At 46.7% G+C, this 26,188-nt stretch overlaps 2 protein-coding genes across 5 annotated transcripts; one reads left to right on the forward strand and one right to left on the reverse strand.

Moving 5' to 3' along the window:
* Positions 1 to 213: 213 nt before the first annotated feature.
* On the forward strand, positions 214 to 14,608 carry MTIF3 (mitochondrial translational initiation factor 3). 4 transcript variants are annotated; one of them, XM_043477835.1, is made up of 6 exons: positions 214 to 361; positions 3,169 to 3,335; positions 6,771 to 6,843; positions 10,942 to 11,387; positions 12,580 to 12,737; positions 13,670 to 14,608. In XM_043477835.1, the coding sequence occupies exons 3-6, from the start codon at positions 6,821 to 6,823 to the stop codon at positions 13,886 to 13,888; spliced, it is 846 nt and encodes a 281-aa protein (XP_043333770.1). In that variant the 5' UTR covers positions 214 to 361; positions 3,169 to 3,335; positions 6,771 to 6,820; the 3' UTR covers positions 13,889 to 14,608. The 4 variants fall into 4 exon arrangements, with proteins under 4 accessions (XP_043333770.1, XP_043333773.1, XP_043333771.1 ...); XM_043477836.1 differs by lacking the exon at positions 214 to 361 and adding an exon at positions 775 to 1,002; XM_043477837.1 differs by lacking the exon at positions 214 to 361 and adding an exon at positions 775 to 993.
* On the reverse strand, positions 13,850 to 25,615 carry GTF3A (general transcription factor IIIA). The gene is made up of 9 exons (XM_043477834.1): positions 25,234 to 25,615; positions 22,848 to 22,948; positions 21,212 to 21,308; positions 20,732 to 20,820; positions 19,427 to 19,500; positions 19,181 to 19,261; positions 15,721 to 15,950; positions 14,753 to 14,806; positions 13,850 to 14,128 (listed from the first exon to the last, which is right to left on the reverse strand). The coding sequence occupies exons 1-9, from the start codon at positions 25,612 to 25,614 to the stop codon at positions 13,976 to 13,978; spliced, it is 1,260 nt and encodes a 419-aa protein (XP_043333769.1). The 5' UTR covers position 25,615; the 3' UTR covers positions 13,850 to 13,975.
* Between the last annotated feature and the right edge of the window lie 573 nt (positions 25,616 to 26,188).

Here is a 26,188-nt window from a genome sequence, read left to right on the forward strand (position 1 = left end):
AACTGATTAACCATCCTATCAAAGCAGTATTTTATTAAATAAGAAAGACGTATGCAAGCTGTAAGCCCACTGGGAACGCAGATAACACTGAGGTCGGCGCCAACGTAAGGGATCCAGGGGAAACGAGCCTCCAAGCGCCGCACCACCTCCGGCGGCGGTAGCCGGGGTAGCGGCCACTGCGCGCCCTTTTCTGTCGGAGGACTTGAAGCCACCAGCCGGAAACGCTCTCCTCCTAATTTCGCCTCTCCTTTAAAGCCGGGAGTCAACGCCCCGCCCACTACGGAAGGCGAAGAGGGTCTCACCCGGGAGCCCGCTTGCGGGCTGCTGCCGCCAAACCTCATCAATCGGCGGCTCGGTACAGGTAAAGCTAAAGGCCAGGGGAGCTGAGAGAGTGAGGGGACCTGCGGCGGGAAGACGGGGTCGTAGGAGCGGGCCTGCGGGGCATGCGGCCTGGCGCTCGGCCATGTCGTCGTCCTTGGAAGGCCAGTGCCGCTCACCTGCCGGCGGACTCACGGGATGTAAAGTTGTCTTAGAGCCCGGGCTAGGCCAGGCGCCCGTCCTTCCGGGCCCTACGTCTTCCGTCCAGCCATCTTGGCGCACGTACGGGGACTCGCGCACGCACGCATGCCGGACGTCGCTACGCCCGTCTCCTGCCCGGGCGCGCCGCGGCGTGGGGTGGGGGGTGGGTGGGCGAGGCCGTCACAAGCGCACCTGATTGGTCCGTTCGGCGCGCGTAGCCCCGCCCCTCGGTTCTTGGCTCCCCTCCTGGCCTGTGAGACAGCGCAGACACTTGCAGACCCTTGCTGTTTGCGGCCGTCCAAGGAGGGATGCTGGAGGAAAGTCGCTGAACCATCTGAGATTTCTGTTTCTTTTTTTACCCCCGTTTATCATTTACTGGGCTTCCCGGCATAAGGCTCCTTGAAGTAAAAACATCTTCTTACTGAATAGCCGCAGTTCCGAGAGCACGCTGTGCCAGGCGCGGTTCCGGGAAGGGTATGCCACGTATGTTCCTTGCTTCACAAAACTCACCGTCTAGTGAAGAAGAGAATCAGCAATAATCACAAAATTATAATCGTGGAAAGAGAGGTTATACTGTGGAAATACTTGACCGTTGAGCTCGAAAAACAAATGGGGGGGGCGCTTTCAGGGGAGATCTGGCTTAGTCTTGGAGGTGATCAGAGAAATGCACTGAGAAAGGCAGCGCTCGGCAGAAAGGGAGTTCCCTAAATCAAGGGGGAAGAGCATTCAAGATCAGCAAGGCCAGTGTGGTTTAGGCATAAAGGAAATTTGGTGTGGAATGAGGCGGGAGTGGCCTTTTGGCCTCCTGAAAGCTGTAGGTCTTTAGTCTGCAGGCACTTTTAAGGTGGGCGGGCACTGCGTGTGGAGCCAGCACCAGCAGTGCAGAGGGGAGGACTGCAGAGTTCAAGGTGCCAGAGCCTAGTTAGGAGACTGATGGTGGGAGGTGTCCTCAGGAGGGTGGTGGCGATGAATATAGAGAGAAGTAGGTGGATTTGACTGGTGTTTGGAAGTAACATTGAGGAGCCTTGGTGTTGGATTAGCTGTGGGAGTGCGGGAGAGCAGAACTGGAAAAGATGCTGGTCTCTGAGATAGGGGTTCTGGAAGGTGAGATGACGGATTAGAATAATAATATACAGGATTAAGTACATCTTTAGGTATTGAGTTTTGAGCTCAGGATTTAAAAGCTTTTTAAAAAATGTTTTCTGGATGCTTATTTCAATAAAATAAAAAATAAATTTAAAATTTTATGGTTAAAGAAATGTGGTTAAGTAATTAGCCAAGATATTATGTTGGCTTTTAGTGTTTTTAGTCACTATTCTAGCTCTTAAACAGCCCATCTCGGTATGGAGAATACTTTGTGCAAAACCAGAGCCAGGAGACAGCAACCTGCAGGCCTGGGGTTGGCGGTGCTCAGCCCCTACCAGAGCAGGGCACATGGAGCAGGGGGCAGGCCTCCAGGCAGAAGGACTTAGTGAAACTCCTTTGGAAGGAGTGACAGAGGCTTCTTAAAAGTTATCAGAATTGGAAAAATTAATTTCATAAATATTTAGTCCACTAGAATCCATGTAACTTTTGATCCAGTCTCCCAGGAAATAACAGATATCAATATATAACATTAGCCATGTAGGAAAGAAAAGCAGTGAGTGAACAAATAAATAGAAGTTATTTTCATCTCGTCAGTTGATAGGAGTTTGGTTACAGAGGTGTTGTCAAAGTATATGCTTAAGACTTGTACATGTCATTGTAAATTTTGTCTCAAATTGAAAAGAGTTGTAAACAAATACTGAACTCTAGGTAATGATATGCATGCTGAAGTACTTGAGGGTGAAATGTAGCAGTGTCTGCAGCTTACTTTGAAATGTATCAAAACATAATAAAATGGATGGAAAGAAGAATAAATGTACATACACTACGGAGAGCAACAGTGGAATGTAGGTGAATGAGTATTGGGGTGTTGACTGTATGGTATTTTAACTTTTCTGAATATTTAAGCATTTTCATAATAAAAGTTGGGAAAGTAGTCTTATAATAGGGAAGTGCCTCTGTATTCCAGTTAATCATTAAAGAGATGTTGCCTGCAAGCTTAAATTACACAGTGGTCCATCTTTAGGAATCCTCCCTCCCAGGTGAAGCTTAAATACCTGTGTTCATCTCACAGAAAACACCTTGTCCAGTCCCACCTCTGAATGACTGCAAGGAGGAAGAAATTAACACATCCCCTCCGGAGCCTGGCTGGAACCTGGACTTTACCCCCTTCCCTTTTCATATAAAATAGGTCAGAATTCTAACTCAGGGAAGTTGGTTCTTTGGGACATGAGTCCATCATCTCAGCCTGCTGGCTTTCCAACAAAGTCACCAAAGTCTGTCTTTGTGGTCTGTCGTGTGGTGAGCAGTATAAGCTTGGACTTGGTAACAGTCCTCAAAGAATGTGATTCCTTTGAGACAACTGAAGACTGATGTGACAGTGTGAAGGACGCAGCCCTAAGCTCACCTGAAACACACAGCACATGGAAGTGCCACACATTGCAGGACTGCCCACTTTATGGCTTAACGTTTACATTCCAGTTCTTATGGAATATGTGGACCAAACACCAGAATTCCCCTGTTGTATACATCTGAAATAATGTAACTTTTTCTTATATCATCTAGGACAGTCAGGGATGATGCAGAAGAGCCCCGGGAAGTGGAGTGAGGATAGAAAGTAGCAGGAGCTGCAGAAGAGGAGCCACAAACATAGGAGACAGGCCCTGGGGATGCCTGTCAGTCTGTCCTCTGGTGCTCAGAGGATGTGGAGTTTTTCAGTGATCCTGTCTCAAGTAAGTAAAGAACAGCAGCAAAAAAGAAGCCTTCTGTTTCTCTCTAGAATGTGGAGTTAGCTACTCAATTAAAACTACCAGTAGATGCAGCTGATACAGCACAGAATGATTTCAGTAAGGTCTGAATAAACACAAAATCAGAAATGGATATCTCATACTATCAAATTATGCATTTTAAGTAACTGGCTTTAAGGTAACTGGCTCTTAAAATATTTTTGGATGTCTCAGAAACTGTAGTTTTGTGAGTGACCATGTGTACCAGTATTGTCATAAGAACATAACCATTTTCATTTTGATAGATCTGATTCATTCAGGCTGTTATATGTTTGACAAAGACATCTTTTTTTTTTTTTTTTTTTAATTTTTTTATTAGTTGGAGGCTAATTACTTCACAACATTTCAGTGGGTTTTGTCATACATTGATATGAATCAGCCATAGATTTACACGTATTCCCCATCCCGATCCCCCCTCCCACCTCCCTCTCCACCCAATTCCTCTGGGTCTTCCCAGTGCACCAGGCCCGAGCCCTTGTCTCATGCATCCCCCCTGGGGCTGTGTGATCTGTTTACGCATAGATAGTATACAATGCGTTCTTTTGAAACAATCGCCATCCGCCTCACCTTCTCCCATCATCGCACCAAGTTCAAAGTCTGATTCTTATTTCTGTGTTCTCTTTTTCTGTTTTCATATAGGTTTTGGTACCCACCATTTCTAAATTCCATATATATGTGTTAGTATGGCTGTAATGTTCTTATCTTTCTGGCTTACTTCACTCTGTATAATGGCTCCAGTTTCATCCATCTCATTAGAACTGATTCAAATGAATTCTTTTTAATGGCTGAGTAATATTCCATGGTGTATATGTACCACAGCTTCCTTATCCATTCATCTGCTGATGGGCATCTAGGTTGCTTCCATGTCCTGGCTATTATAAACAGTGCTGCGATGAAAATTGGGGTGCACGTGTCTCTTTCAGATCTGGTTTCCTCAGTGTGTATGCCCAGAAGTGGGATTGCTTGGGTCATTATGAGGCAGTTCTATTTCCAGTTTTTAAGAAATCTCCACACTGTTCTCCATAGTGGCTGTACTAGTTTGCATTCCCACCAACAGTGTAAGAGGGTTCCCTTTTCTCCACACCCTCTCCAGCATTTATTGCTTTGTAGACTTTTGGATAGCAGCCATCCTGACTGGCGTGTAATGGTACCTCATTGTGGTTTTGATTTGCATTTCTCTGATAATGAGTGATGTTGAGCATCTTTTCATGTGTTTGTTAGCCATCTGTATGTCTTCTTGGGAGAAATGTCTGTTTAGTTCTTTGGCCCATTTTTTGATTGGGTCATTTATTTTTCTGGAATTGAGGTGCAGGAGTTGCTTGTATATTTTTGAGATTAATCCTTTGTCTGTTTCTTCATTTGCTATTATTTCTCCCAATCTGAGGGCTGTCTTTTCACCTTACTTATAGTTTCCTTTGTAGTGCAAAAGCTTTTAAGTTTCATTAGATCCCATTTATTTAGTTTTGCTTTTATTTCCAATATTCTGGGAGGTGGGTCATAGAGGATCTTGCTGTGATTTATGTCGGAGAGTGTTTTGCCTATGTTCTCCTCTAGGAGTTTTATAGTTTCTGGTCTGGCATTTAGATCTTTAATCCATTTTGAGTTTATTTTTGTGTATGGTGTTAGAAAGTGTTCTAGTTTCATTCTTTTACAAGTGGTTGACCAGTTTTCCCAGCACCACTTGTTAAAGAGGTTGTCTTTTTTCCATTGTATATCCTTGCCTCCTTTGTCAAAGATAAGGTGTCCATAAGTTCGTGGATTTATCTCTGGGCTTTCTATTCTGTTCCATTGGTCTATATTTCTGTCTTTGTGCCAGTACCACACTGTCTTGATGACTGTGGCTTTGTAGTAGAGTCTGAAGTCAGGCAGGTTGATTCCTCCAGTTCCATTCTTCTTTCTCAAGATTACTTTGACAAAGACATCTTATCAGAGAAATGGGCTTCCTATTTTGCATCAATCTTGGAAGGTTAAGGGTATCCCAAGACATCTCAGTGTTAAGTTACTTGAATCCACTTACACTGTAATGCTTTATTACTCACTTTCTTATGCCATCTTTTTCTGGGGGTCCTAACCCAGGAGCTGTTAACAGGAGAGGGGTATGGACACATTGTGTGTTCTGAAAAAACATCCCCAGATGATGCTGGTGGGCCTCCAGCTTCTGAGAGCCCTTCTCTAAAATACACATTAGCTTTTAGCTACTTTGGTTAGCAGAAAATTGTACACATTCTACCTTAAACTGAAATCATCACCATTTACTAGATAAGGCACTTTTAGACTTGATCTTATGAAAACCAGATGGAGAAAGAAAGGCAATTTGCATTAAAAAAAAAAGTCAGACCATTAAGTTTGTAAAGTTCCTTAGACATAGGCTCTGCTTAAACACAGACTTACAGCTAATGAAAGGAATATTTGTTAAGGATACATAAAGTCAGAGTGCTAATTTATTAAATTACAGTAAATATACAATTACACAGACTGGAATAGTCATATTGGCATGACTAGTGAATTTTTTCCTCCCTGTAGGTTGTTGATTCTTTCTAAAATGAACTTTTTAATTATGAAAAAAAAAATTTAAACATAGAAAAGTTGAAAGACTAACAACTAAACACTCATACAAGCATAAGCGAGATTCTGCAGATGTTGCCATAATCACACTTATTTGCTGCTGAACCATTTCAGAGTAAGTAAGCAGACGTCATGACTCACTCCCTAAGATTCCCATTTTCATGGCTGAGAAAACAGTACTTTTCTGATAGAGTCTAATCCATCATGAATCTAGGCCATATGCAGTTCTTCCTCCCTTATCCCCACATGTCTTTTTAATTGCTTCTCTTTTAAACATTGAATTTTATGTCTCCTTAGTCTTTTAATTCAAGTTCCCAGTGACACTGATTTTTTTGTAAGGCTTGAACCCACCAGTCTTGTCCCATAGTCTGGATTTGTCAGTGGTTTCCTTGTTGTGTCATCTGATTTGTTCCTCTCAGAGTCTGGCCCTTGTATCCTTGAAAACCAGGAGCTCAGTCTAGAGGCTTGACGCTGTTCGCGTTCAGCCTTTTCGGCAGTCCCGTTTCACAGAAGGATCACCCGTCCCACAAAAAGACGAGTATTAGGGTGTCAGAGTGCTGAGTCTGACCCATTATGGGGTGACAGTGGGAGCATGTGTTTCCTGCTTCTATTTGGAAGTATTCCTTGGGTCACCCTTTGGTACCCCATGAACTCCTTGTTTCCTTATCAGCCTTTTACCCAATGATGTTTGCATCCATCTAGGCCTGAACAAAGAGCCAGACACGACTTAGAGACTGAACAACAAGCCTGAATCGGTGGTCTGATTGGAGATGGGAAAATGGTGGTTTTCAGTTAACTTTTATTTTTCTTCTCCAGGTATTAGCTGGCATTCCCCTCTAAAGAACACTTTTCTTCATTGACTGGGGATGATTATAGTTCTCCCTAAAAGGTAGGATAAATACTTAGTTCTTTTTCTTTAATGACCAATTTCCAAAGTAAGTAGCCAGGGTATTAGTCACATAGAGTTGTGGCTAACTGTCTTTTTCATGGATTTTTGCATGGTTGGTGTGTTGAAATGAATTTCAGTCACTGCTGTGTAAATGATTATACATTTGGCCAGTGAGAGTCTCTTCATGCAATCAAATTGTAAATGAAACATAAACAGAATGATAACTACCAGGGACGTCTGAAGCCTGGATATTTGATGATGTAGAGGAATGATTATTAGTTGGGATGTGCTACTGTGGTTGTTCAGAAGATAAAAGAGTCCTCAGCTCTTAGAGGTGATGTACTCAACTGTCTGCTGATGAGACGGGATTTACTGTGAAGTCGTTCCTGAATATTGGGGTCCGGGGAGCAGTTGTTGGTGGAGAGGAAGCACGTTGGCTGACGTGCTGCGGGTCAGGGAGCTGAGTGATGGATGCTTCGGGCTTCCTTTTCCTCTTTCTTCTGTACATGTTTGAGAATTTTCCTGATAAAAAGTTTCTCAATGACTTGAATTTGTTATTTGTCTCTCAGATTTAATATCACAGGTTTTTTCCCCCCAACTCTGTATTTATATGTTTATCTATGTAAAGTTTATTTTGAAGAAATATGTATATCTTCAACTTTGCTGATCTAAAGTCAAAATTCAGCTAGTATTGACGCATAACTGCTGTGTAAGTCAAGAAGGTTTAAACCCTTTTAAAATTTGAATAACAGTAAAGACGCTTTAAAAAAAAAGGTAAATAGTATTTTTCTACTATTTACCTTTTCCTCTTTTTGGAAAGTGTTTTTAAAGCTTTTGTAAAAAACTGTTATCTTTCAGAAACAGTTTTTATTTTGTAAATACATAGATTATTTATTAGTATAAAAAATACTTCCTCCTTATAAAAATTAGAGAATGATAATTAGGAAGAATAGGGGAAAGAAAATCACTGTGTCTTCAACCTTAGGAAAACTTCAGGGTTCTTCTTAAATTCCATCTTTTTCCTGTGCCTAATTTATTTGCTCCCTTGTTCTATGTAATGGATTGCTGATTCATCACACAGGGCACGTGCACTTTTTCATGATAAACAGAAGTTTTCTCCAGCGTCTTCAGACTTTTTCTGCTTTTTTTGCTTTGGGGGCTTTCTCCATGAATAAGTGTCTGATTGTTTGCTCTTTGAGCAGTAAGTAGCTCAGCTATTGATTTATTTTAATTTTTCAAAGTGATATGTATTTAATGGTATTTTATGATTAGTTATTTTAATTTTTTAAAAATTTATTTTAATTGGAGGCTAATTACTTTACAATATTGTAGTGGTTTTTGCCATACATCAACACGAGTCGGCCACGGGTGTACATGTGTCCTGCCGTCCTGAGTGCCCCCTCCCCACCTCCCTCCCCATCCCATCCCTCTGGGTTGTCCCAGTGCACCAGCTTTGAGTGGCTTCTTCATGCATTGAACTTGGACTGGTGATCTGTTTCACATATGGTAATATACGTTTCAATGCTATTGTCTCAAATCATCTCACCCTTGCCTTCTCCCACAAAGTCCAAAAGTCTGTTCTTTATATCTGTGTTTCTTTTGCTGTCTCGTATATAGGGTCATTGTTACCATCTTTCTAAATTCCATATATACGCATTAATACACTCTATTGGTGTTTTTCTTTCTGATTTTCTTCATTCACTCTGTATAACAGGCTCCAGTTTCATCCACCTCATTAGAACTGATTCAAATGCATTCTTTTTAATGGCTGAGTAATATTCCATTGTGTATATGTACCACAGCTTTCTTATCCATTCATCTGCCAATGGACATCTAGGTTGCTTCCATGCCCTAGCTATTGTAAACAGTGCTGCGATGAACACTGGGGTACACGTGTCTCTTTCAGTTCTGGTTTCCTCGGTGTGTATGCCCAGTGGTGGGATTGATGGGTCGTTTGGCAGTTCTATTTCCAGTTTTTTAAGGAATCTCCACACTGTTCTCCATAGTGGCTGTACCAGTTTGCATTCCCACCAATAGTGTAAGAGGGTTGCCTTTTCTCCACCCCCTCTCCAGCATTTATTGTTTGTAGACTTTTTGATGTGGCTCAGCTATTTAAACCCAGTTTCAGTCCAATCCTGGGGCCTCTGCAGCATCTGCAGGTGGGGTCCTTCTGCATGACTCCAGGTGCCTCATTCACTGCGGATGAAACATCACAGATCTCGTGGAGGGTGGTAGACATTTGAAATGCCAGCTAGGAACTGTTTTCTTCTTTGGTAAAGCATGGGTCATTTTATTTAAGGTTTATTCATAAATCTGACAATATTTTCTCATGGTACTATAGAAAATCGCCAGAAGTTGACACAGTGATATGATCAAATACCCCTGGGAAAGAAGACCCTAGGTTTTGAATAAAGGAAGAAGATATAAGGAGGAAAGTTGAGTATTTCTAGAATGGACAGATACCGCACTCACCAGCCTTCTGTGTGGCGGGTGGGGTGATGCACCTGAAGGCCCGGGATAAATGCCTGCAGACACCGCCTTCCTCCTGACCGCCTCCTTTGACTCAACATGTTCATTGAGCACATATGGCTGGTCCTCCGTATCCACCAGTTCTGCATCCACGGATGCAACCAGCCATGACTAAAAATACTCAAGGAAAAAAAACTCCAGAAAGTTCCAAAAAGCAAGACTGATTTGCTATGCCAGGCAGCTATTGACATATCATTTCCACTGTTAGGTTTTTTAAGTAACCTAGAGACGATGTGGTATGTGGGAGGATGTACACAGGTTACATGCAAACACACAGCGTTTTACATGCAGGACTCGAGCATCCCTGGATTTGGGTGTCTCTGGGGGCCCTGGAATCGGCCCCATGAGGATACTGAGGATGCAGCATATACTGGGGCAGACTCTAGGCGCCGGGTTAGAACCTAGTTGGTTCCTTGCCACACTCCTAACCCAGACATGTTTTCTCACGAAGCTTACATGCTACTGAGGGAAGATCACGAACAGTGTGTGCAGATGTCATCAGTGAATGCTTTTAAAGGGCAAAGTGATGGGTTTGCAAGGATGGGGTGTGTCATTTACAGCGTGGACAGGCAGGGTGTCACTGAGAATTGAATGAAGCTGCCTCATCTGAGGGAAAGGATCACAGGGGTGGGGGTGTGTGTGTGCAGTGTTTACAAGAACAGCAAGGAGCCTGCAAGCTCGGAAGAGAGTGGAGGAGGTGGGCTGGGTGCTGTGGGCGGAGTGGGGTGGGTGGGGGAGGGCTCTGGAGTGAGGCGGGGGCCCCGGAGGGTTATGAGCACAGGGGGGCCATGGTCTGACGTCCGTGCTTTAAGTGTGGGTGATGGGTCATCAGGGGCAAGGGCAGCTGCAGGAGGCAGTCAGGAGGCTGGGACCTGACCCAAGTGAGAGGTGATCATGGCATTCGGGAGAGGGTGATGGCAAGGGAGGGGATGGGGAGTGGTTGGGTCCTGGTGGCTTTTAGAGGTGGAACAAGGGGATCTGCTGATGAACGGCTAAGAGAAAAAGAAGGGCCAAGGATCACTTAGCTGTTTGGGGATCACTTAGCTCTATATCACACACGAAGTGCATGTGTGATACAGAGACAGGAGGCCTGAGCTGGGGGTGGGAGAGCAGGTGGAACTCAGTCCTGCACATGCTGACCCGAGGGTGCTGCCTGGGTGGAGGGCTTGGGCGGGCAGTCACCTCTGCAGGGATGGCGTTCCAGGGATCAACCTGGGTATCTGAGGGCAGGGCAGTGAGAGTGTGCACCTCCCATCACTTTCTGTGCTATTTACTGTTCATTTCCCCCAATATCACTGGTCAACAGTGGGTGTGTGGGTGTGTGCAGTGGTGATGGGCAGGAGGGCTGGGATACACAGCCCAGGAGGATCTAAGCTGGACCAGAGGGAGTCCCAGCCTTACACACCCCGGGAACGCCCGAGCAGGAGACCCGGGAGCATCCCCGAGAAGCGCTGCCTGAGGCACCGCGTCCCTCTCGCTCACCTCTGACCAGCCACCTCTGTGTACCACAGCACCAACCCGTGGGGATGAACGGCTGGGTTTTAATGCTCTTTTCTCCCTGCTTTATAGGATGGCTGCTCTTTTCCTCAAGAAGTTAACATCACAAACCATAAAGACTGAGAATTACTACATTAGAAGATATTTGGGCAAATACATTTTACAGGGGCCGGCGCCCACACAGCTGTCCCCAAGACTGTCCTGCCTCATTCATGCAAAAGCTTTTAGCACTGAAGACACCCAGGATGAGAGGACAAAGAAAAAAAAGAACGAGACGGCTTTCAGTAGCGTTGGGAGAAAAATCAACGAGCGCATCATTCACGTGCTGGACGAGCAAGGCAACGACCTGGGCCACATGCACCGGGCGAACGTGATCAGGCTCATGGCTGAGCGGGACCTGCGGCTGGTGAAGAGGGACCCCCACGCAGAGCCCCCACAGTATCAGCTCCTGACGGGCGCACAGATCCACCAGGAGCGGCTGCAGCTCCGAGAGGCGGAGAGGGCCGCGCCCAAGCCGGGTAGGTACCCTGCTCTCTGCTCCCGTCTCCCTCAGGCCGGCAGATCTGCAGTTTAAATCGAGCATCTGCCAGGTGCCTGTAACAGCTGGTGAGTAACTGGAATCCCGTTTTACTACTGCATCCAGTGTGTGTTTTTCATCCACTTACTTCGGTTCCTTTTCTCCTTGCTACTCTGTGTCAATCATCTCTTCCTTTACACCTGTGCAAAATGAGGGACAGACAAGGCGACCACCGCCAAAACGACAGGCGCTCTTTTCCCCTCTGACCGTGGCAGGGCCTCCCAGGGCCAGGACCGCAGAGTGCCGCATGGGGTGAGGTGTGTGTGGGAGAGGTGGGGACGAGTTCCTGGTCCTGTCCTGGCCTCTCGCCTGCCCTGGTCCTTCCTCCTTCTCTCCCCTCATCTCTGAGGGGAGGCAGGCAGTTCATTACAGAGAAGCACACTTCCTAACTCTGAAGTCATCCCCAGAGCATCCCCCATGCCCACTGCAATAGGGTAGGAATACTTAACATGTTTTACCAACTTGTCACTTAAACCTTACAGAGGCTGTGAGCTGAATTAAGTGAAGACATTTGTTTTTCATGATGGCTAGTAACTGCTGATCACTAGAGGTCAGAATGTGTCAATTCTCTGACACCACATTTAGCAACAGGGATATTGACTAGAAAACAAAAAATATCCAGAAGAGACCATCTGCGGTGGTAAGGGCATCAAACTGTGTCACAGTTAAAAAAAGGTGAACAGCCTGAAAAGCTTGGTTCAGAGATGACAGAAGGGCTGACAGAGGACTCTGGCCAGCTGGTAGGGGCTCTGAGAAGCAAGGAGGTGCTCCTTTTTAGAAAAATTATTTTTATTTAAATTAAAAAAGGATAAAGAAAAAGTACAGTGAACACCTGTTATCCACCACCCAAAATAAGAAAAAAAAAAGATTACCTGGTTCTCTTTAAAGGACCATTCCTTTGTTCTTTCATCAAACAATGGTAATGATAAATGGAAGCATTCCCTGTTTAGGTACTCTTACTTGGCAACTACAAAAGTGGTATTTCACCTTGTGTCTGTCTCCTCTATTTAACTGGAGGGTGAAACTTAATACCAGGCAGACAGGAGGGCCTGTAGCAGCACAGACCTTAGGACGCGCTTGTGATAAAACACAGGCCTCACAGACCAGCCCCAGATCTCACTCTTTCAACCCAGGACCCACCCTGACCAAGGAGCTGACCTTTTCTTCAAATATTGGACAACATGATCTGGACACAAAGAGTAAACAGATTCAGCAGTGGATCGAAAAAAAGTACAAAGTCCAGATTACAGTAAAGAAAGCAAAGAGTGCAGACGAGCCCGAGAACAAAATGGTAAGTGAAGACAGGCCTGAGCGACTGCTTGTCTTTGTTTTCTGAACTTACAAGTACAGCTGTGGAAAACGTAAAGGCAGAGAAAAGTAGTAATTCTGCCCAGTCTTGGTGGCAGCTTTCTAATTGGGTTCTCAAAATGCAAAATGTACACTTTTTTCCCACCGTAGCATTTAGTACTCCACCATGTGAGAACACTACTTCCTCACTTAAGGGCTGTATACTATTCTACTTCACAAACTGTAGAGGGTCCAACATTTACATAGGAAGACTAGAGACCGTAATGGGTTCATCTTTCTAAGTCCAATTCCTCTTTATAAATGCCTATGAGAAGCATTCAAGTCAAACTTAAGTGTTAGTTTACAGTCCCAGGGTAAGTCTGTGGAGGATCTGTGGATTTCGCTTTTGGAGTTACATAGCTTAGCAGCAGATAAAGGCAGCATTTACTCCAGTGGTTTTCAGCCTTAGCTCCAGGCTAGAATGACCCAGGCCCTGGGCCCAGTCCAGCCCACCCAGAATCTCTAGAACCATGTGTCTGTCTTTTTCTAACCACCTCAATGACTGTGTGAAGGACAGCTGGGAACAGCATGGAGCTGACAATCTGGGGGGATAAGGGCACCCTGCCAGTGCCCAAACCCACTGCTTTGCACTTTTTGTGAGAGGGTGGTCTGGGCCAAACATAGCCTCTCAGTGTCATGATGGGGGATTCAAAGCTATCAAGCCTTTAGCGCGTTGGACTAGTTACATGGAGTTTGTATAACCACCTGGTTATTATACAGGTTTCGATCAGCTTAACCAGGTCTATATGATTTGACTTAGCAAATCCCTTATATAGCAATTCAAGAATGCTGGCTTTTATGGGTATCAGATAAGCATGAACACTGGCAAGAATCAGAGGTGCTGGTTTTACACTAGCCTTTTGTTTCCTTTTCTAGGAGGAGATATGTAATCGAATCGTCCAGACCATGTCTGGAATTGCAACCTTCTCATCCCGGCCACAGCCCATCAGAGGAGGCAAGGCTGTGATGTGTGTTCTTCGTCCCTTGAGCAAAAAGGAGGAGGCTGCGTGGAGAGCAACTCCGGGCACCCCGAGAGGAGACGCTCTGAACAGGGGAGACAGGAAGGATGGAGCATCTGGTGTCCTGCCCCAGTGACTTTAATAAACACATGCTTCCAGGAGAGAGAACTGCAGTGGCTGGTCTGTGGTCCTCCACACAGTCCAAGTGGATGTGCAGCTGCGGTCAGCATGGCAACGTGGAGTGTGCGTGGCCTTCCATGCAGCTCAGCGGCTCCCCATTCCTGGGCAAAGGCACGGCCTGGTCCTGTGTCCTCTTAGGAGGGAGGTACCCACTGAGCCGGGAGGCCAGGCTCCGCTTCCCACGAGACGGCCTCACCTTGGGGAATAAGGAAGACAGAGCCAGTCAGGCCTCGTGTCTGCAGGTTCTGCAGCTGGGTCAACCAACAGCCCATCCAAAGTGTTTTTAAAAAAGGAAAAATCCAGAAAGTTCCAAAAGACAAAGTTTGAATTGCCATGTGCTAACAACAATTTACACAGCATTTCCATTGTATTAGGTATCATAAGTAACGTAGAGATAATTCATGGTACATAGGAGGATGTGCAGAGGTTACATGCAAATACAGATGACCCTGGAACTCAGGGGTAGGAGGGCAGGGGGGTTAGGCACATGGACACCAACACAGTCGAAAATCCACATATACTCAAGCACCTGTGGACTCTGGTATCCTGGGGGGTCCCAGAGCCAACTCCCCATGGATACCAAGGGATGACTAATTCAGAACCAAAACTATCAGAATCGTATGCCTGTCAGGTATGCAACTACCGCAGCATACAATAAAACTGTCGTAAATAAGGACGTGAACTCCACCCAACTGCCTTAAATAGTCATACAGACTCACAAACTAATAAGTAGTTGAAAATATGCCAAATAGCATATTTAGCATCTGGTTTAAGCAATTATAATGTTTTAAAATTAACAGCATGCTAAGTCTCAACTTACTTTGATTTTCTTCATGTTGGGGTCATGCACAACAGCATGCCTGCTGAGGCTCTGCTGCAATGAAGGAGAGAGACAGTGAGTCTATTTGTGAGACACCTCTGGAGTCTGTTAAAGTCCCCTGAGTTACTCAGATAAGCCAACATCCTTCTTTCTGTTCTGCGGAGCGATCCGACCTCTAGCACTGCAGCACACTGCTCCCTCCACTGAAATCCTGCCTTCCTGGAGGACCCAGGTTAGGAGTGTGCTCCCCGCCTCCAGAGGGGGTGGGGGTGGGAGGGGGCCAGTTCTGAATGGACTCTTCCGAGCTGAAGGAGGGAGACTCTTCTAATTGCCCCAGTGTCTACAGCACCCCCAACACCCCTGGAAAACCTGGCCCAGGTCTGGTCTCCGCCCTGACGCTGACCATGACCCTCACCACCACTGTCTACTGTAGTTCATGGCCACTGCCTGTGACAGCAGCAACGGGGCACAGGTCTGCAGGGCTGGGTCCTGCTCTCAAAATCTGGACTAGTTTCCCGAAGCTCTAAGACCCCACCCCGTTCCCAATCCCCAGACCATTGCAGTTCAAAAGGACACCCAGGACATCAGGAGACTCTTATGAACAGTACGCATATGGTGCCACCGGCTACTGGGTCTCAAATGTAGTCACCTAAGAATCACCTGGGAAGTTGGTATGAACACAAATGAGTGGACCCATCCCCCAGACTTCCGAGTCAGTGGGTCTGGAGCGGGTCCTGGATGTGCACTTCTGGCAGGTTCCAGCCATGCTGAGGGCTGGACTTCGAGAACCAAGGGCAGGGGCCAATCTGGTGTTTGCCCAGCTTGGTGGAGAACCACTCCTGCTGGAGCTAGAGCGATGGGCCAGACCCCGCCCTCCAGCTCCCCCATCTCCTGGGAGCCTGGCAGAAAAGATGCAGACCCCAAGGATGGCCCCCTGCCCCCGGGGTGGGTGGGTGGACAGGGCTCACCTTCATGGCAAAGGTCTTGCCGCAGCCGGCATGCTCACACACGAAGGGGCGCTGTTCCTCGTGGAAGGAGAGGATGTGGCTCTGGAGGTTGAAGGCGGTGGTGTAGGTGCGGCCGCAGCCTGCCCGTGGACACCGGCACACATCTCGATTGGGGGCATGCGTCCTCATGTGCTGCCGCAGGAATTCCTTGCGTTTAAACGTTTTCTGGCACACACCACACCTTATGTCCTCTGGGGGAGCAGAAGATAGGGGAGCCCGCGTCCCCGGCGTTAACCATAGAGAAAAAGCTAACATAGAATATATCAAGTAATGGGTTGGACACTAGAAACCTGATGACAACACACCAATCAGAATGTCAGGCAGAGGAAACTAACTCTAGTGCTTGCTTCTTTAAAGTCTGCCTTCAGTTCAGTTCAGTCGCTCAGTCGTGTCTGACTGCAACGCCATGAACTGTAGCATGCCAGGCCTCTCTGTCTATCAACAACTCCCGGAGTTTACTCAAACTCATGTCTATTGAGTCGGTGATGCCATCCAACCATCTCATCCTCTGTCGTCCCCTTCTCCTCCTGCCCCCAATCCCTCCCAGCATCAGGGTCTTTTCCAATGAGTCAACTCTTCGCATGAGGTGGCCAAAGTACTGGAGTTTCAGCTTCATCATCAGTCCTTCAATGAACACCCAGGACTGATCTCCTTTAGGATGGGACTGGTTGGATCTCCTTGCAGTCCAAGGGACTCTCAAGAGTCTTCTCCAACACCACAGTTCAAAAGCGTCAATTTTTCGGCACTCTGCTTTCTTCACAGTCCAACTCTCACATCCATACATGACCACTGGAAAAACCATAGCCTTGACTAGATGGACCTCTGTTCGCAAAATAATGTCTCTGCTTTTTAATATGCTATCTAGGTTGGTCATAACTTTCCTTCCAAGAAGTAAGTGTCTTTTAATTTCATGGCTGCAATCAATATCAGCAGTGATTTTGGAGCCCCCAAAGATAAAGTCAGCCACTGTTTACACTGTTTCCCCATCTATTTCCCATGAAGTGATGGGACCAGATGCCATGGTCTTAGTTTTCTGAATGTTGAGCTTTAAGCCAACTTTTCCACTCTCCTTTTTCACTTTCATCAAGAGGCTTTTTATAGTTCCTCTTCACTCTCTGCCATAAGGGTGGTGTCATCTGCATATATGAGGTTATTGATATTTCTCCTGGCAATCTTGATTCCAGCTTGTGCTTCTTCCAGCCCAGTGTTTCTCATGATGTACTCTACATATAAGTTAAATAAGCAGGGTGACAATATACAGTCTTGACATACTCCTTTCCCGATTTGGAACCAGTCTGTTGTTCCATGTCCAGTTCTAACTGTTGCTTCCTGACCTGCATATAGGTTTCTCAAAAGTCAGGTCAGGTGGTCTGGTATTCCCTTATCTTTCAGAATTTTCCACAGTTTATTGTGATCCACACAGTCAAAGGCTTTGGCGTAGTCAATAAAGCAAAAGTAGATGTTTTTCTGAAACTGTTGCTTTTTCAATGATCCAGCAGATGTTAGCAGTTTGATCTCTGGTTTCTCTGCCTTTTCTAAATCCAGCTTGAACACCTGGAAGTTCACAGTTCATGTACTGTTGAAGCCTGGCTTGGAGAATTTTGAGCTTTACTAGCGTGTGAGACGAGTGCAATTGTGTGGTAGTTTGAGTATTCTTTGGGATTGCCTTTCTTTGGGACTGGAATGAAAACTGACCTTTTCCAGTCCTGTGGCCACTGCAGAGTTTTCCAAATTTGCTGGCATATTGAGTGCAGCCCTTTCACAGCATCGTCTTTCAGGATTTGAAATAGCTCAACTGGAATTCCATCACCTCCACTAGCTTTGTTCATAGTGATGCTTTCTAAGGCCCACTTGACTTCACATTCCAGGATGTCTGGCTCTAGGTGAGTAATCACACCATCGTGGTTATCTGGGTTGTGAAGATCTTTTTTGTATAGTTCTTCTGTGTATTCTTGCCACCTCTTCTCAATATCTTCTGTTTCTGTTAGGTCCCTACCATTTCTGTCCTTTATTGAACCCATCTTTGCATGAAATGTTCCCTTGGTATCTCTAATTTTCTTGAAGAGATCTCTAGACTTTCCCATTCTGTTGTTTTTCTCTATGTCTTTGCACTGATCACTGAGGAAGGCTTTCTTCTCTCTCCTTGCTATTCTTTGGAACTCTGCATTCAAATGGGAATATCTTTCCTTTTCTCCTTTGCTTTTCGCTTTTCTTCTTTTCATAGCTATTTGTACACTTAGATGACCATTGTATCTACCACCGTGGGCAGGAATCCCTTAGAAGAAATGGAGTAGCCATCATGGTCAACAAAAGAGTCCAAAATGCAGTACTTGAATGCAATTGCAAAAACGACAGAATGATCTCTGTTTGTTTCCAAGGCAAACCATTCAATATCACGGTAATCCAAGCCTATGCCCCAACCAGTAATGCTGAAGAAGCTGAAGTTGAAAGGTTCTATGAAGACCTACAAGACCTTTTAGAACTAACACCCAAAAAGGATGTCCTTTTCATTATAGGGGACGAATGCAAAAGTAGGAAGTCAAGAAACACCTGGAGTAACAGGCAAATTTGGCCTTGGAGTACAGAATGAAGCAGAGCAAAGGCTAATAGAGTTTTGCCAAGAGAACTCACTGGTTATAGCAAACACCCTCTTCCAACAACACAAGAGAAGACTCTACACATGGACATCACCGAAATCAGACTGATTATATTCTTTGCAGCCAAAGATGGAGAAGCTCTAAACAGTCAGCAAAAACAAGACCAGGAGCTGACTGTGGCTCAGATCATGAACTCCTTATTGCCAAATTCAGACTTAAATCGAAGAAAGTAGGGAAAAACACTACACCATTCAGGTATGACCTAAATCAAATCCCTTATGATTATACAGTGGAAGTGAGAAATAGATTTAAGGGACTAGATCTGATAGACAGAGAACCTGATGAACCATGGACGGAGGTTCGTGACATTGTACAGGTCTGCCTTAGCTCTCCTAAATTCCTATGTGATACATGGTCCCCCGGCCCTCTGTTAAGCACAGGGCTTCTCTGCACGGGGCTGCGGGCAGGGGAGCAAGTTACACAGACCCTTGTGCTCCCTTGTCCTCGGGCACAGAGGGCACACTTCCTGGCAGACTCCAGCCAGGGCCTCCCCACGTGCCTCCCCCGCTGGAGCCTTTAAGATGCCAGGTGAGCACAGGCCTGGAGACCCGGCCCAGCTCCTCCCAAACCTGGGGCCACGGGTCTCTCTGCTCACGCGTCCAACACCGAGGGACCCAGCGCTTAACAAGACATATTACAGAGAGTAATAGATAATAATCTATTACTTTCCCGAGCATGTGTAATAGTTCACCCTCTAAAAGCACTCAGTTAGTTCTACAGGGGCAGATACTATATTTCTATCATGTCCTCCATGCTGGCCTTACCTTTATGGGTTTCTCTCATGTGTTTTAGAAGCTCTGTCCATGTTTTTGCCACAAAAGAACATTCTTTTTGACATATATAGCCTATTAAAAAAATAAACAGATTGGTATGTTGTCTTTGTGAATATTCAGTATAAATAACAATCAAATTAGACTGAAAAGAAAATGATTATTATCAAAAACAAGCTAGATCAGAGTATTACACAAACTACGGCTGTTGTGCCCGTCAGGGTGGGCACCGGGACCTACCCTCGTGGACCTTCCCGTGCCGCTTCAGGCTGCTGGGGGAGGCAAAGTGTTTTCCACATCCCTCGTGGGCACACCTGCATTAACAACACATGAGTGTCAGCCGATCGACCCCGTCAGAGAGAACTAACTGACTAACTGTACTAAGATAAACAGTATGCTGTCCTCACCCTGCCACAACTAAAGGAAAAGCGTTAGTCACTCAGTTGTGTTTGACCCTTTGTGACCCCATGGACTGTAGCCCACCAGGCTCCTTTGTCCATGGGATTCTCCAAGCAAGAATACTGGAGTGGGTCGCCATTGCTTTCTCCAGAGGGATCTTTCCGACCCAGGGATCGAACCCAGGTCTCCTGCATTGCAGGCAGATTCTTCATCGTCTGAGCCCCTCTCAGGGAAGCCCCTCTCCTACAACCAAAGCAGTCATAAAACTGGGACTTCAAATTCAGACCTAGTTGCAGGTGAGATGAAAGTTACTTGACCAGCCTTGGGCAGAGTAAACCAAGAAAAAAAAGTCTTTTTTTTTTTTTTTTTAATGCTTATGTGATCAAATTAAACACTGTTTCCATCTTTGTACTTTGGACAATACACCTCATTTCCATGGCCACAGAATACCCAAGCCATCCTGAATCGTTTGTGTCTGGTTTCCTTAATGATGCTGCCACGGGATGGTGCGAAAAGAAAACAGGGCAGCAGATGCACTGCCTCTGGGGAGCCATAAAAAGCACGTGCCACTCTGCACTCCGGCCACCAGCGGCACGAAGAGGCAGCAGGGCTGCAAGCGGGGACAGGCACTGTTGCTGCCACAAATCCCAGGCCCAGGACGCGTGAGCTGAGAGACAGGCGCAGGCAGCTCAGCTCAGCTCGCAGACGGCTGTCAGCCGGGGCTCTGCAGGGCAGCCGTCAGCAGGTGCCCTCTGCAAGTCTCTGCCAACGTGTCCAGTCCCCTCTTCCTCTTCCTCCTGAAACCCCTTCTGATGCAGGCTAAGCTCAGTTACCTTTGTTCTACAGGAAAGGAATACTCAGCATCCTCATAAGGACATTTCGTATTATTCAACAGGCTCTATATAGATAGTTAAGCTTAACCACAACTGTACTAATCTCACAAATAATTCTGAAACACATTACTCTTTCTTTTGAAGAAACAAAAGCCTATTCTGAAATGCCCCAATATATAAGTGGGCATAGACTGTACAACTCAACAGGAAAACGCTGATTAAGAAATTGTTTCCGAGCATGTGCACGCCACCTGTGCATTTTAACCTTATCTCTGCTTGAGCCTGAAGGTTTTCACCCATGTGGAGTACCTACTTGAAGAGTGGCTCGTTGGTGTGCTGGCATTGGTGGGTTTTCAGCTGCTGATGTTTCCTAAAGGTCTTCTTACACCCTTCAAAACTGCACTGTTTAGTAAAGGTTTGTTAGTCTTGGAAAAAAAATCAAAGAACAGTTCATAACAGAATCCTTTCAAGATAAAAATACTGCAGAAGTTATATTCTTGCTTCTTTCACCCATTTAGTTACTATAAAATTCAAGAAGCTTCAAAGAGTAGCACGTTTGAAACAGCAAAAAAATGTTTCATTTGGTAAAGTCTACCAATAATACAATTAGCAAAAAATATTTGCTTACAAAATGATACCAATACCAACATTATGATATTATTATTATTATAGCTAGTGTCAAACTAAATTCAGATTATTTGACAGACAAAATTTATTTGATGAACATTTTAGGTACACAGGCAGTAAACATAAAATTTAGAGAATTTGAGCATATAAAATCATTCATACTTACTGCATATTGTTTTTGCTGGTTTTCATGTTTGCGTTCAAAATGTTTCTTCAAGTTTGATTTTGTGTTGAATTTCTGATCACAGCCACTAGCTGTACAACTGTTATGAAATTGTATAAACCAAAATATTAACAAACCGAAGGAAGAGAAATTTTAAGATGTTTACCTCCTCCCACTTTATAAAAGCTATCTACTCTGAAATATAGTATAAAATATTCTTTAACAAATTCTGACGTGTTAAGCCATACCATGTAGGCATCTCAGTTTGATTTTATGTAACGAAATGCATTTTCATGTAAGGCTTCTGAAATTAAGCACAGTGCAACAGACGTTGTCCAGTGGGCAGAGGCGAGGTGGAAACACTAGATCCGAAAGCCCCCAGCCTCTTAGACTTAAATCACATTGAAACTGTTCTCAATTTAGAATTTGATCACTTTAATTTTGCTTGAAATATCTCTACAAACTGCACTTCTAAAAAGACCTCAAAAACAACTGGTTTCAGCTTATCATTAGAGGCAAAAAACAGACACTTGGAGTGGAACCATAACTATTCTGCCCTCTAGCATCTCACCAACTTGGGACAGGTCTGCTTAATGAGTGTTTCTATATCTTGACCCTGAATTATCTAGATTCTCTGTGAAGTTTTTTTAAAATATGTGCTCTTATTGTGATGACTTTTCATAAACCTGACGGATGAAGCATGGCTTCCTTTACAAGCCCTAATCTTAGCCATCATTTCACTAGTAAGTAAAAACCAAAAAGCATGAAAAGGGACACAAATGCATGAATCTTCTTACCCTGCCTCCTACCCACCCAGGCTTCCCACTTCTCCCAAGACAGGCAAGAATATCTCAAGTTTTGTTCTATAACTTTTAGGATTTCTTTATATAAACAGAAGCAAATACAAATAGAGGTCTTCCTATTTACCCTCCGGGTTCTTTTTAACATACAAAAAGGTAGCCTGATAAACACCCTCTTCTGAACCTTGGTTTTTCTATTAATAAGCCCTGAAGATTTTCTTACAAGTTTCACAGGGAATGCCTGCCTTCCTTTTTACAGCTGTATAGTATTCCACCATATAGATATACGTATACTTTAACTGGTCCTTCCTGATGAGCAGGCAGGCTTGTTCCATCTTTTTAACAAGCCTTCCAGGTGATTCTGAGGCATTCCAAATTTTAGATCCACTGCTTTAAAGTAGCTGATTTAAAAGAAAAACAGTATATCCACCCTTTCAGAGATCAGAAGTAACCCTGAGTAGAATGAAATACTGGCATGGTGGGGGAGCAGGGGCTTCTTTGAAAGAAACAGAAGATAAACTGTTACAGTTCTACTTTCTCATGCTTATGTCTATTATCCCAGCCACTGATTGGTTCGTAAAGGCCCTGAGGACGCAGAGCCCTCAATCTGCCAGGGAAGCATTTAAGAGGATCAAACTCAAGAGACCTTCGGATGAACCCAGCCCAGAAGCTGTCACACACGATGACACACAAAACCCCGACCCTCCGCGACATGTTCCAAGCCGAGTCTCCTCTGAGGAGATGCAGAAGCCCCGCATTCCTGATCTCATGAGTCATCGATCAGTTTTCTGTGCCAAACACGACCCACTTCAAAGGCCCAAAGACAGTTCCCCACTTACACAAAGGGCTTTTCCCCGGTGTGAATCAGGGCGTGGCGGCTGAGATGGTAGTCCCTGACGAAGGCCTTGCCACACCCTTCGTGGTCACAAACAAATGGTCTCTAGCAGGAAGGAAAGAAAAAGCATGTCAGTCCTGTCCCAGTCAGTAACCCTGCTGTTACTTAAAGCCTTAATCTGTGTGGTGGGCAAAGCACATCACTGTCGACTGTCTGCAGAGGTGGTTTCCACCCAGTATGTGCTGAGCACCTGCTCCAGGAGGCCGGGGAAGGTTCTCCCGCCTGGGGTTACATGACCAAACTGCCGCAGCTTCTCACAAAGCTGCTGTAGCAGATTCTGACCTAGGAGTAGCAACGTACGAGAAAGGCGGGCGCCTCCACAGTAACACTACAGCATTGTGACGCTCCTCCCGACCTACCCTGAGCTTCAGCGGCCCCCTCAGAGGCTTCCTGGCTGCTGTCAGCACAGTCCATGTCCACTGGTCCTGCCTTCTCTCCCCAGCACCCTCTCATCTGCTCAGAGTCCAGGGCTCTGTGTCGTCTTGGACAAGCCCACCATCTGCTCGGGGAATGCCTGGCACAGCTACGGAGGACTGTGTCACACCCGGAAAAGCTCACGGCCCAGCGTGTAACCACCTCTCAGGACCCAGGAGCTGGGAGGAAGGGACCCCCACAGGAAAAGCCAAAACGTGTCCCCCACATAACCAGTTTAGTGTATTGAACTATGGAAAACGTGCCCCACGACCATCCAGGAAGGAGGCACCGAGGTCTCAGATGACAGCACTGGTAGCAAAGCAGGTGGACAGGAAGACAAGAACTGCGCTGCCAGGCAGGTTCCGCACACAGGAGTCTGCACAGCCCGGCACGGAGGAGACGCGAAAAACGCTTGTTGAACTGACGTGTGGGAGGTGGAATGACATGGCTCCAAGTCTTCCAGCCAGCGTGAAGGAAGCTGGGAGTGCCAATATCCTAAACACAGTCCAGGAGTCTAAAAGGAAAGGTAAGCACTAATCTGGCCTCCTGGTAACAGAGCCTAGAATTGGGGCGGGGATGGTAGAACTGGCCGGAAGGATAGGGAGGCAGAGCATAAAAGATGTCATAAGTGAAGCCAGTCACAGGGTATGAGAGAGGGGGGTGGGAGAGGGGCCAGGGTCAGTGAGCTGGAGAAGGCCCCAGGGAGGGATGGTCAGCCTTCAAATGCTGTAAGGGGTAAGAGGATCTGAGTGTGAGGACACAGAGAGGAGTGGCCTGTAAGTTAGGGAGGTGCTAGAAGAAGAGGCAGGAGTGGCTGGGCCCTGGTTAAGGGCCTCCAGCTGAGGCTGTGAGAGGCTGGACTCTGCCCAAAACCCAGGAAACCGACTGATTCCCAGGCCTCCATGAGATGTCCTTTCCTCATCTGTGACCTCCCAAAGCTTCCTACAGCCCACAAAACAAAACCCAGGCTCTAAAGCCATCTGTACCCTGGTCTGCAAATGACCCTCCTGGCCTGCCCCTCAGGCTCCCCTTGGATGGTGCCCCCACCCAACCACACTGCCTGGAGTCTGCCCCCAGGACCACACGCTCCTTTGGCAGTTCTGCCTGCCCCGTTTTTCCCTCAAATGTCTGCAGGGCGGAAACCTTTCCTTCTCACTCAGGTTAAGAGAGAGGGCTTTCCGCACCACCGCCTTCCAGCACCCCTCTCTTCACTGTGCTGCATTCCTACTTATCCCAAGGTCTGTCCGGATGAAACCGTAAGGTCCGTGACACCAGAAGCCAGGACTGTCGGGCATGCAGCTCTCCGGGCTAGAATGGTGCAGAACTACGAATGAATGAACACAGGCTGCTTGCAGACCTTTAGGACTCAGAAGTTCTCCCGCCATTCCGGTCCCAGGAGGCGGGGCCTTTGAAGGCCAATTGGGGTGGGGGTGGGGAGGTGAAAAGTGAAAAAAGTTAAGTGTCAGAGGACTCAGTCGTGTCCGACTCTTTGCGACCCCATGGACTGTAGCCCACCAAGGCTTCTCTGTCCAAGGGATTCTCCAGGCAAGAATACTGGAGTGGGTTGCCATGCCCTCCTCCAGAGGATCTTCCCGATCTAGGGATTGAACCCGGGTCTCCTGCATTGCAGGCGGATTTTTGATCGTCTGAGCCACCAGAGGGGTGAGGGTAGGAGGGGATATTCCAACCTTGAAAGTATTTACAAGTTCTGGGGAGGCGGTGGCTGGCCATCACTCAAGATCAAAGATTAAAACGTTGCTTGTTGAGCCCTGAACCCACGACCAGGGTATCTCTCGGTCCTAGAACGACCTGTCTGCGTCCTCCGTCCTCCCCTGACCTAAGGCGTGGGGGGCGGCCTTGGCGAACCCAGGTCGCAGGCCCACACGCCACGCCCCCGACGGCCGCGGCCCGGTTACCTCCCCTGTGTGCCGGCACAGGTGCGCGTCCAGCTTCCAGGCCTTATTGTAAGCGGCGCTGCAGTTGGGGAAGGAGCAGATGAACCTCCGAGGGAGCGGCGGGGCGCCGCCCTCGCCGGCTGCAACGAATGCATCGGCGATAGTCAGGGACGACACCGCCTCGGCCACCGAGGCCGGCGGCTCCAGGTTGCCCTGGGCCAAGCGCTCGGCCACGTGCTGGGCCACGTGCCGCGGAACCGCTGACCACCTACCGCTCCCCCTGACCCAACGCGTGGGCCCAGGGCACTTCCGGGAGCGTGACCTCTGAAGGGCAGGGTTGGAGCCCTGGCGCGGCGCTCGCGCATGCTCCGAGAGACCCCGCGCGCGCCTGCGTTTGCGCATGCTCCGAGAGGTTCCGCGCGGGCTCGCGCTCGCGCATGCTCCGAGAGGCCCCGCGCAGGCCGGCAGTTGCGCATGCTCCGGGGAGCCCTCTAGGCTGTCCGCTCCCCTACCGCTCCGGGGGAGGAGCGGAGGCGAGGAAAGAAGGGGTCAGGGTTTCGTCCTACCCCAGCAAAAGGTGCCCGCGAGTCATGGGTCTTGCATGGACCCCTAAGCACTGCTTATATGTATTTTCCATCTGCCACCACCCTTTGCAGAGTACTAACCTTGCATGATCCAAACTATCCAGTTCTTACTATTACATTTTGGGTTTGCCTTCTTTATGAATTAATTTCCTGCACAACTTCCCTCCGCAATCTCCGGGGCAGTGCCTCCTTCCTAAACGTGGTTAAAATCACGTGGAGATCTTTTAAAACTTCCTAGCCCAGAACATATCCCGGACCAATTAAATCACAGTTTTTGGCGGTGGAAAACGGGAATCCACAGTCTGGAAATTTCCCAAGTGATGCCAACGTGCAGACAAATTTGGGACCACTGCTCTAAGGCTTGGTCGCACAAGAGTATGGTCTTTGGAGTA

This window comes from Cervus canadensis, chromosome 9 (genome assembly GCF_019320065.1).
Source record: "Cervus canadensis isolate Bull #8, Minnesota chromosome 9, ASM1932006v1, whole genome shotgun sequence".
Classification (NCBI taxonomy): Eukaryota; Metazoa; Chordata; class Mammalia; order Artiodactyla; family Cervidae; genus Cervus; species Cervus canadensis.

What these genes read in the sequence shown, in the direction of transcription:
- MTIF3 (XM_043477835.1), top strand. Translation starts at nt 6,821, where the DNA reads ATGATTATAGTTCTCCCTAAAAG. An exon ending in GAGGGCCGCGCCCAAGCCGG is followed by an intron (nt 11,388 to 12,579) that starts GTAGGTACCCTG and finishes CTTTCAACCCAG; the next exon opens with GACCCACCCTGACCAAGGAG. An exon ending in ACGAGCCCGAGAACAAAATG is followed by an intron (nt 12,738 to 13,669) that starts GTAAGTGAAGAC and finishes TTCCTTTTCTAG; the next exon opens with GAGGAGATATGTAATCGAAT.
- GTF3A (XM_043477834.1), bottom strand. Translation starts at nt 25,614, where the DNA reads ATGCGCAAACGCAGGCGCGCGCGGGGTCTCTCGGAGCATGCGCGAGCG. An exon ending in GCACGGGAAGGTCCACGAGG is followed by an intron (nt 19,262 to 19,426) that starts GTAGGTCCCGGT and finishes TTTTTTTAATAG; the next exon opens with GCTATATATGTCAAAAAGAA. An exon ending in CATGAGAGAAACCCATAAAG is followed by an intron (nt 15,951 to 19,180) that starts GTAAGGCCAGCA and finishes CTGCTCCCCCAG; the next exon opens with AGGACATAAGGTGTGGTGTG.